Source organism: Coregonus lavaretus (genome assembly GCF_964263955.1).
Source record: "Coregonus lavaretus genome assembly, chromosome: 33".
In the NCBI taxonomy this organism is placed as follows: Eukaryota; Metazoa; Chordata; class Actinopteri; order Salmoniformes; family Salmonidae; genus Coregonus; species Coregonus lavaretus.
The window spans coordinates 30921207-30932148 of record NC_140020.1 but is presented as its reverse complement, the minus strand read 5'-3'; the positions used below and the strand labels follow the sequence as shown (position 1 = coordinate 30932148).

The following is a 10942-nucleotide window of genomic DNA, read 5'->3' as shown; positions in this document are numbered from 1 at the left end:
CTTCCAAGATTACTGCATTCAATACCATATGAACACTTACGGGTGTATCGTGTTAGCCTATATGTTACACAACTTAACATTTTTGTACATGAAGTTGCTTTAAGCATTTTTTTGTGCCTTTCATCAAAGTTATATCCGAAGTCGCTATAAAGATGACTTTGAGAGGATATTTGCTTTTTAGGTAGAAAAACAAATGTGAAACATTTGCCCTTTAAAACCCTGTTTGGCTGCCTTGTCTTCAGAAATACAAGAGGAATTGTGGGTCTCGCAGATAAAATACCACAGTAACTCTCTGAACAAGGCATAAAGTTACTGTATGCTCCACGACCGGCCACAAATCCAATCCAGTAAAACAAAGAACCTATAAGCCAGTAAAATCCAGTAAAATCCAGATCATAGAGTGCTTTCGAGAAGCCACTCGGATCGGGATAGCTTGTCTCTGCCTCTGCATATGTTTGCCATTGCACTCTCCAACGGGGGCAATTCTCCGCTCATGGACAGACTGCGTTTGGAGCGTAAACTCCCGCCAGGTTTTGGCTGCTGCTGCTGTACCAGGCTGACGTAGCAGCGCTCCTTGTACGAGTCCACGTTCAGAGAGTGCCGCCGGTTCACCCTCACACCCCCTGCTGGTACCGTCATGTAATGGCGGGAGGAGGCTCCAGGGGGGCGCGGCCGCCTAGCGACCGGCGTCCATTTTGTGGAAAGGTTGGGAACCGCTACGGCCAAGGCGGCAGCCATTTTAGCTTCTGACGAGTTATTCCGATTTGTGTTCTCTAACTGCACATCTGTCTGGCCTTCGGCTCGGCGGGCTTCTCCGGGTTTCGGACCGCCGGTGGCAGTGATACCGGTCCGTTTTTGCCTCAGGGTGACGGGGGAGGCAGGGTGCCAGGGGTGACTGGCTGCGGAAGTAGAGACAGTGCAGTCGGGGATGGAGGTCTTGGTAGATGTGGTGGTGGTCAGGGCTGGGGGTTTCTGCTGCTTGACCGGCTCACGAGGAGGAAGGGCCACCCTCAGAGACTCCTTGTCCTCCTTCTCTGGTTTCTCTGGCTGGAGAATTTGCTTGGACAGAGACTTGGACATGGCCTTGGGGACGCCGCAGCCCTGGAGCTGACCATCACTGCTCAGAGATGGGATCTCACCCATCTCCAAAGCCTTATGAAAGAGATAGAGAGAGATTTTATTAATCCCCAGGGGAAAATGACCTCAACATTCATCATCACATCTGTCAATATAAATAATCCAGAGACAGTAGCCCCAAAGAAAAAAGTAATACTCAATACTCCTACCTTATCCTCATCACCTTGGTTACACACTCGGTACCTCACGATGAGGAAGATGATGAAGGCTAAGACGGACGCCACGATGATCCCTCCGATGATGACCACGATGGTCCCTCCCAGGAACTGGGACTGCATGAAGTGGCAGCGGAGGTACTGTGGCTCGGTGGTGAAGCGGACGCACCCCACCACTCGTGTGGCAGTCAGGGAGGTCACCAGGTCATCGTAGATGGCCAGCACACACAGATCGTACTGTGTACCGGCCGCCAGGTTGTTCACCAGGAGACTCTTACTGCTCGAAGGGATCATTCTGAAAATACAGAGAGATAGATAGTTGGTGTGAAATGAAAGAGGTGAGAGTATACTAGAGCAATTGTAGACCAATTATACATTATATTGCAATAACAAATAGCACAGGGCTATGGCCTAAAAGTGGTAAGAGATGAGAGAATGTTATGAACAGCAGTGTCTAGAGTGGACGAGTAACAGAGTCACAGTGATTCCAATGGTTAAAAAAAGAAAGTTGAATTGCTAATGTATAGTCAAAGGGGTGAAAGATGAAAAATAATACTTTATTGTCCAAATTAGTTATTTTTACCCAACCCCCTGATACACAAAAACACCCACTGAGAAGTCGGATGCATAAAAGATGAAAGATTGTATGCACACCCATCTCTCAGAAGAGAAATTCACAATAGATCCAGTGGCTCGGTTGTTGGACCATGGTGCTGTGTGCTTGAAAGACCAGAGCTGTGTATTTTTTATTCCCAAATGGATCTCATACAATAAATATACTGTATGTACAGTATTTGTTGTCTGTAAGTCACTTTGAATAAAAGTGTGTGCTAAATGGTCACATCATATTGTATCATGAAGATAAGTTCCAAATATGGAATGAAAGGGTTGCTAGATGAAAGAACATTGTGTAGACTCGTTTTTCAGAAGGGGCCTGAAAGATCTTCGGAATCTTTTTGTAACATTCTGCTTTCTCTTTCATCTAGGCTTCTCCCTACAGCTCAGTGCTGACATTTCGTTTAGATTCTGTTGATTAGGTATAATATATATACAAAAGTATGTGGACACCCCTTCAAATTAGTGGATTTGGTTATTTCAGCCACACCCGTTGCTGACAGGTGTATAAAATCGAGCACACCGCCATGCAATCTCCATAGACAAATATAGGCAGTCGAATGGCCTTACTGAAGAGCTCAGTGACTTTCAACGTTGCACCGTCACAGGATGCCACCTTTCCAACAAGTCAGCTCGTCAACTTTCTGCCCTACTAGAGCTGCCCCGGTCAACTGTAAGTGCTGTTATTGTGAAGTGGAAACGTCTAGGAGCAACAACGGCTCAGCCGCGAAGTGGTAGGCCACACAAGCTCACAGAACGGGACTGCTGAGTGCTGAAGCACATAGCGCGCAAAAATGGTCTGTCCTCGGTTGCAACACTCACTACCGAGTTCCAAACTGCCTCTGGAAACAACGTTAGCACAATAACTGTTTGTCAGGAGCTTCATGAAATGGGTTTCCATGGCCGAGCAGCCGCACACAAGCCTAAGATCACCATGCGCAATGCCAAGCATTGGCTGGAGTGGTGTTAAGCTTGCCGCCATTGGACTCTGGAGCAGTGGAAACGTGTTCTCTGGAGTGATGAATCACACTTCACCATCTGGCAGTCTTATGGACGAATCTGGGTTTGGCGGGTGCCAGGAGAACGCTACCTGCCCGAATTTGGTGGAGGAGGAATAATGGTCTGGGGCTGTTTTTCATGGTTCGGGCTAGGCCCCTTAGTTCCAGTGAAGGGAAATCTTAATGCTACAGCATACAATGACATTCTAGACGATTCTGTGCTTCCAACTTTGTGGCAGCAGTTTGGGGAAGGCCCTTTCCTGTTTCAGCATGACAATGCCCCCGTGCACAAAGCGAGGTCCATACAAAAATGGTTTCTCGAGATCGGTGTGGAAGAACTTGACTGGCCTGCACAGAGCCCTGACCTCAACCCCATCGAACACCTTTGGGATGAATTGGAACGTTGACTGCGAGCCAGGCCTAATCGCCCAACATCACTGCCCGACCTCACTAATGCTATTGTGGCTAAATGGAAGCAAGTCCCCGCAGCAATGTTCCAAAATCTAGTGGAAAGCCTTCCCAGAAGAGTGGAGGCTGTTATAGCAGCAAAGGGGGGGACCAACTCCATATTAATGCCCATGATTTTGGAATGAGATGTTCGATGAGCAGGTGTCACATACTTTTGGTCATGTAGTTTATTATCATGGCTGTACATGTTGTGTGTAGGGTCGTTCCACGAACTGAGTGCCTTTTGATTCCCTTTGATATTTTAGGAAGAAAGCACAAATATAGAATTTTAAAAGCCTGTTATATTAAATGAAGTGCCCTTTAATATAAACCTTATGGAAAATTCTATAAATCTGTCCTTCATTTTAAGGTCATGAACTGAACTCTTTTATTAATATGTTGAAACTTATTTTTTAAATATTATTTTTAAAATAAACATTGAACATCTAATAGTCAAATCATAGTGTAAAAGCAGATGAGTTGGTTCTACTCTTTTTGGCCATTTTCTGGTGTTCTGGTGTTTTGTGGTGGAAAACGGAGCGGGTCGAGCATAACACCTCAACCCTGTAGATAGACAGGCAAAAAATGTTTTAACAATTTTTTGTGAAGCTTGCATTCAATTGCCACTCCCTGATGCACACAACAAGCTTCCATTCCCCCTGTCACAAGGGGATTTATGGAGGATTTAAGATGAAGTCATCAACCCTGTTACTTTATTTGGCACTTAATAGGCACTTACTATAGTATTTATTTTATTTTATTTAAGATGGGAAAACATGTTTTGTATTGAGTTGAACATGACAGAATGTAAAAACTTGATGAAATAAAACATCTTTTTTTTTACCAAGTTACACAACTCAAAAGGCACCTAATTGCTGGAATGACCCTGTACTGTATATGTACTGCAACACACTGTACCTAGGTTACTTTGTAAGTCACTGAATAAGAATGTCAGTAAACTAATTACAATGAGAATTTGCACATTTGACATTTATATACATTTTTCAACAACATAAACCCCCCTCAACAAGTTCTTGTTAGTTCTCATTCGGTTCTGAGAGTCGAAATGAGGCATCAATATCAATCATCAAAAAACAGTCCCTATATAAGCCAATGCTCACCTGTAAACCAGAGAGTCATCGTAGGTTCCGTTGTATTGGATCTGGAACATTCGGATGCCCGGTATACTCCTCTGGAAGTTGAACCTGACCAGGGCAGAGGTAGACGTTGCCTCACTGATCACCACCTTCTTCTCCTGGCTCGTCTTCGTGTTTCCCAGTGGCACCATGCCTCCGCCTTCCCCACCACCACCCGTCCTCATTACCGTGGCGATATCAGAAGAACCTGGGTTCGGTTCCTTCTCCACAGTACCGTTGGTGATGTGTGGGAGTTTGATGATCATCAGGTCCACAGTTTGTTGGGCCTCCCCGGCCGGGTTGGAGGCAACACAGGTGAAGGAGCCTGATTGAGCGATTGATAACTTTTACAAAATATTTAGTTTTTGACAAAAAAAACAGGTACATTATTCATGTCAAATTATAAGTTTATAAAACATGTACCTATAGGCTGCTACTCAAAATAATAAATAAACCCAGTAAGAAAAACATACAGTGTTTAAGTGATAATAAATTCAGTGTAAACAGGAAAATAAAACAACCCCACCCATTCCCCCAACCCCACATTCTCCATCCAACCCCCCTACCCCTACCCCCACTCCCAGAAACCAAAAATCTCTGATTTGGACTAAGGACACATTTCCACCGGTCTAATGGCCATTGCTCATGTTTCTTGGCCCAAGCAAGTCTCTTCTTATTATTGGTGTCCTTTAGTTGTGGTTTGTTTGCAGCAATTTGACCATGAAGGTCTGATTCACACAGTCCCCTCTGAACAGTTGATGTTGAGATGTGTCTGTTACTTGAACTCTGTGAAGCATTTATTTGGGCTGCAATTTCTGAGGCTGGTGACTCTAATGAACTTAGCCTCTGCAGCAGAGGTAACTCTGGGTCTTCCATTCCTGTGGCGGTCCTCATGAGAGCCAGTTTCATCATAGCGCTTGATGGTTTTTGCGACTGCACTTGAAGAAACCGTATTGACTGACCTTCATGTCTAAAAGTAATGATGGACTGTTGTTTCTCTTTGCTTATTTGAGCTGTTCTTTCCATAATATGGACTTGGTCTTTTACCAAATAGTGCTATCCTCTGTATACCCCCCCTACCTTCTCACAACACAACTGATTGGCTCAAACGCATTAAGAAGGAAAGAAATTCCACAAATTAACTTTTAACAAGGCACACCTGTTAATTGAAATGCATTCCAGGTGACTTTCTCATGAAGCTGGTTGAGAGAATGCCAAGAGTGTGCAAGGCTGTCATCAAGGCAAAGGGTGGCTACTTTGAAGAATCTCAAATATAAAGTATATTTTGATTTGTTTAAAACTTTTTCCATATGTGTTATTTCATAGTGTTGATATTCACTATTATTCTACAATGTAAAAAATAGTAAAAATAGAAAAACCCATGAATGAGTAGGTGTGTCCAAACTTTTGACTGGTATTGTATATATATACAGTATATATAATTGTTTATTTGTATGTGTTGGGCTTTAGCCAAGATTATTCTTTACAGAGTAAAGTATATTTGTCCAGGCCTCAATTGTTCCTTGACTAGTACCATTCATTCTCGCTGTCGATAATGCTAATGTTATAGCTTCTAATAGTAACTGTATTCACTTGTGAATTGGGAGAGAGTGAGGTGATTGCCATCTAAGAGCCAAAATATTTTTTTGCGGCAGTGCTGCCTGCCAGCAGTAATCGTCTCTGATTGATTGAGAGATTCAAGGAGCTATCATCGTTAAGTAACATAATAGATGCAAAGCATTGAATATTTACATTCATGCAATTCAAAATGAATTTTGTAACTTTACCCCAGAAGCATTTAACTGCAGGGCACTCCCACATCATATGGAGGAATGTGCCTACCTTATTTAGGGGACACAATGAACAGTTGGGAGTTAGGGCCAATTCCATCAAAAGGTTTCCTTGGTGTTAAATACAATCTGTAAACAAACTTAAAATGTATAAGTTTATGGTTTGGATTACAGTATGCCAAGGTCATATTTTTCCATATTCTGCTCCAGTTAATTAAATGGTTGTTCAGATTCAAAAAGTTGTTTATATATTATAGAGATCAGTCCTTTTCGAGAGCCCAGATAATTTATTTATAAATCCCATCATTGGATGATTCGGTAGTTGGGTTTCCCAAGGGACTCGATAGGCCAGCATTGCTGTAAATACAGAAAAAATGATTTGCCTGGTAATGTGTATAACTTTCAAATCTTGGAATGCTCTCAAACCATTACTGCCCATAATATCGGAAAGGGTACGGATTCCACATTTGGACCATTGGGGTGATGCAAAAGGCCGCTCTCCAGATCGCAAGGCGGTATTGTGAATTATTGGCATATGGGCGTATGGACAACTGTTTTTCAATTTTGAAAACTTTATTAACATTGACAACTTTATCAGCATTTATTTGCTTTTCTGTTTCCTTTAAAACAAAGGGTGAACTAAATGCAATGGGAGAACAGAGTTTTGATTCGGATTAAATGGTCTGAAAATCTGGCCTCAGGGCCTACTGAAAAACCAGAGCATACTAACAGAAACAATCAACGTAGTCTAACACAACAGACGTTTCAATGACACCCACCTGAGTCCTTCACAGTGCTGATGAGGATGTCCAGAGTTCCGTCACTGTGCACCACAGCCCGGGAGGAATTGGACATGAGCCGGCCGTCTGGGGCGATCCAGTGGATGATGGGGTCTGGGTCGCCCCTGGCCTTACAGCGTAAAGCTACCCTCTGACCCTCCAACGCTCGCAGCTCCTGGAGCGGGTTAGATGGTGGTAGGGTTAAACGATGTTACCGTGATAATTATTGTATTATCATGATCAAAACAGTTATCGTGGTTAGCAATAGCATGATAATCGATGTTAGACAATTATTGCAACAAATGCGTTTATTCTGGAAAGGGATGACATAATTATCAATATTTAATTAATTATCGTGTTAAAAAAGTGTGTACATCATAATTACTTTTTGTCAATGTCAAATAGCATGATAAAAACAGTTATCATTACACTGTTATCACTGGGTTATTGCAATACTATTTACAAATGAGGTGTTGTGATCCTATTATCATCTCAGCCTTACCTGGGAGTGTCTGGTGATGAGAGGCGGCTCACAGAGGAACTCTTCTTCAGACACGGTCCAGAAGTACCGCCCAGCCAGGTGCTGCGGAGCCGCACACGTCTCCAGATCATCCTCCCGCCTCAGCCTCCTCAGCCACAGTAGCTCACAGTTACACCTCAGTGGGTTCCCCCCAAAACTCAACGCAAATGACGACGGACCCATGCTTCCTGACGTAGCCAGAACCCCAGCCCGCTGAAACACGGGGTCTGGCGGAAGCTTCTGGAGCTTGTTGGAGGTGACGTCAAGCCGTTTGAGCTTCTGCAGGCCGGAGAAAGTTCCCTCAGGGATGTAGCTAAGCATGTTGTGGTCCAAGCCCAGGGTGTGGAGGCTGGTCATTCTCTGGATGGCCACCCAGGGGGTGCTTTCTAAGTTGTTGTAGGACAGATCTAACTCCTCTAGAGCCGTGAGATCATTAAAGGCCCCGATGTGGATATGAATCAGTTGGTTGTTGTTAAGAATGAGATGGTGAAGTTTGGACATCCCGCTGAAGGTGTCGTTGGTGAGCCTCGTCAGACGGTTGCTGTCCAAGTGCAAGGCCCTGAGGTTCTCCAGATCTTTAAAGGCGTGAGGCGAGATGGAACCGATGGTGTTCCGAGACAACGTCAGGTCCTGCAGCTTGGTCATGTTGGCAAAGTCCCGCTGTTTGATGCTCGTGACGAAGTTGTCGCCCAGACGCATCTCGACGGTGTGCCGGTCGATGTTTGGCGGGACAAAGAGGAGGCCCTTCTTGTCGCAGAGGGTTGCCAGGTTGGGGTTGAGCATCTGGCAGACGCAGCGTTTTGGGCACAACTGGACCTTGTGGGCCTTTACAGCCATGCCAAGGACCATCAAGTAAACTAGCAGGGTCTCCATCAGGCTTTCCAGTCAGGCTAACACACCTGGCCAGATAAGAGAGAGAAAGAATTGTAATATCCTACATGGAGTTGGATAAAGATAACCCCAAGACACTGATCTAAGGTAATTTCCGCCTAAATAGGAGACAAGAGAGAAAGGATTTTAATAACATGCAGTTGGATTAAGCTTCACCAGACTGATCTAAGTTTTTTCCCCTCCTGATAGGATGGCTGTGTACGCTGAAGTAGAGACTGGAGAGAAAAGATTGCATTTGTTCATTTTGATACAGCTACTCTTTCTGGATCCTGGAGTCAACTCAAATCACAAAACAAAGCAATCATACACACCCACACAAAAACAACGAAGTAGAGACGAGAGAGACAGAATTGTATTTGGATATCCATTAGCTGTTACTTTATCCAGAGCTACTCTTCCTGGGGTCCAGACAAAACAGAACAAAACAATCATTCACCCAGACAAAAACAATGCCAGAGACAGTGAAGTATTCTATTCTGAATCCTGAGACCTAAGAAAGGAGAACAGCTCTGCAGGTAGTCTAGTGAGTAGTGGGGGATACTGCGGCTGGAGTGCAGAGGGAGTTCGCCTAACGACACATGAAATACTGCTCATAATGGGTTATATAACGCATTCTTATTGGCTACATGTACAGTAAACATGAATGCCATGCGTCTCATGGTTCTTGATTAGGTGTTGGACGTTGCACCTTCCTCCCTTAAAGAGCTCTCAACAGTAGTACAACTCAAAGCCTAACCTTTAGATACAGAACGTTATATCTGTTTTATCATCATTGGTTTTTCTTTGGTCCTGGTAATATCTGAGGTTATATCTCTGTGTCTTGAATAATGTGTCAGTATAAAAGCCTGGAAGCTCTCTGTACGCCTTCAAAAGCTTTTTCCACCTGCAGCTTTTGATATAGAATCTGTAAAACAATAACCTTAACTGTCAAAACAGTTTGAGGAATGTGAAGAATGTCTCAAAATTCTCTGAATGTGTCAGGGAATGAAGAATTCTGTAGACGGAACAAGAGTGACAAACTGCCATTGGGGAACGTTCTGTTGCCACGTTAACAGAGACTGAGGCCTGGTGGGAATATAGTGACAACACCTGTCATCTGACAGCAGTAAAACACATCCCGGCCTAACGACTAAAGGAAAAAGGAAGTCGCCTAGGAGTCTGCAGCCGATAATAAAAACGGGAACATAGTGACATCATTTTAGAGAGAGCAGAGCACACACTGTCTCCCTGGTCTGACATTCCAATGAACACCACAGTACATCAAAATCCCACTTTTCTTAGAGAGCAGGTTTATGCTCCTGTTTTATAGGGCGTTTTAGCACGACTGAGTAACAGTCATAGAAATGTGTTGACTCTCTGTCCTGTGTTGACTGCTCAGGTGGCTGGTGCTGGTGAGAGAGGTCCGAAGTAAAGTCGATGACAAATGGACTGTGGTGTAATTGTTAAATGGACAAGTTATGACACTCGTTAAGCATGGCAAACGACTGCCAGATCGTGACCCAAACTGAGGAAAGACGGCTGGTGGTATGTAGGTGGTAGAGAGAGAATGTGTAATGGGAGAATGCGTGTATGTGTGTGTGTTGAGGGGTTAGCTGTTTAGTGGTTTCGTGTATAGGTGGGTTTGCATGTGTGTAGGTGTGTTCTTTTCTGTGTGTGAAAGAGAGATAGCAAGTTAGTATGCGTGTGAGTGTGTGTTTATGTGTGTGTGCCAACCAACCTTCTGCTTTGCTCTGGATGGCACAGCCTCTGGATGTGCAATGAGGCAGAGAGGACCTGCTCCTTCCCGACTCAAATGGCAATGGAGACGTGATATTGATTCACTCCGTAGAGATGGGGATTTTTTCGCCGGTGATAACTCAGCCAAACGTGAAGAGAATGGTTGAGACGGTTATCACTGCGAAATTCGTTTTGTGAGGACAAAAGTACAACCCCATCGCCGAGACAAGATGAGCAGCAGGAAATACATGTCGGCGCCTGTCTCTCTAATTTGCATTTAATTACGTTGGGGTTTCTACACAGCAATTTGCATAGCAGGTCACATTCATCCCCTAGATGAACAAATAACTAGATAATCAATCAATGGTTTAATCAAGCGTTTACTCAACCTTAGAACGTCAACCCTTAGATAACATAGAGAACACTTGCAGACACACACACATATGTTCACACGCACGCATGCACTCACACACACACACACACACATGCCCACACATGGGTGCATTTTACCTGATAGAAAGCAGCTTGCTAGACAACAACCTATACAGAGACACTCAAGTGCAACGGCAGCAGAGGCACACTACTGTTTTAGTGGAGGATATCTATGCTTTCCCTGGGGTAGCGATTACCCAATAAATCCTTATACAGCATTATACACACACACACACACACACACACTCTCTCTCTCTCTCTTTCTCTCTCTCTCACACACACACACACACACACACACACACACACACACACACACTTCTGCAGCA

The 10942-nt window shown here is 44.1% G+C and overlaps 1 protein-coding gene across 1 annotated transcript; it reads right to left on the bottom strand.

Annotated features, from left to right (window-relative positions):
- Window positions 1–4469: 4469 nt before the first annotated feature.
- LOC311108453 (leucine-rich repeat and fibronectin type-III domain-containing protein 5-like) lies at window positions 4470–8450 on the bottom strand (the record flags this gene model as incomplete). The annotated part of the gene is made up of 3 exons (XM_084151077.1): window positions 4470–4813; window positions 7058–7232; window positions 7560–8450. The coding sequence occupies 3 exons, from the start codon at window positions 8448–8450 to the stop codon at window positions 4470–4472; spliced, it is 1410 nt and encodes a 469-aa protein (XP_084007203.1).
- Between the last annotated feature and the right edge of the window lie 2492 nt (window positions 8451–10942).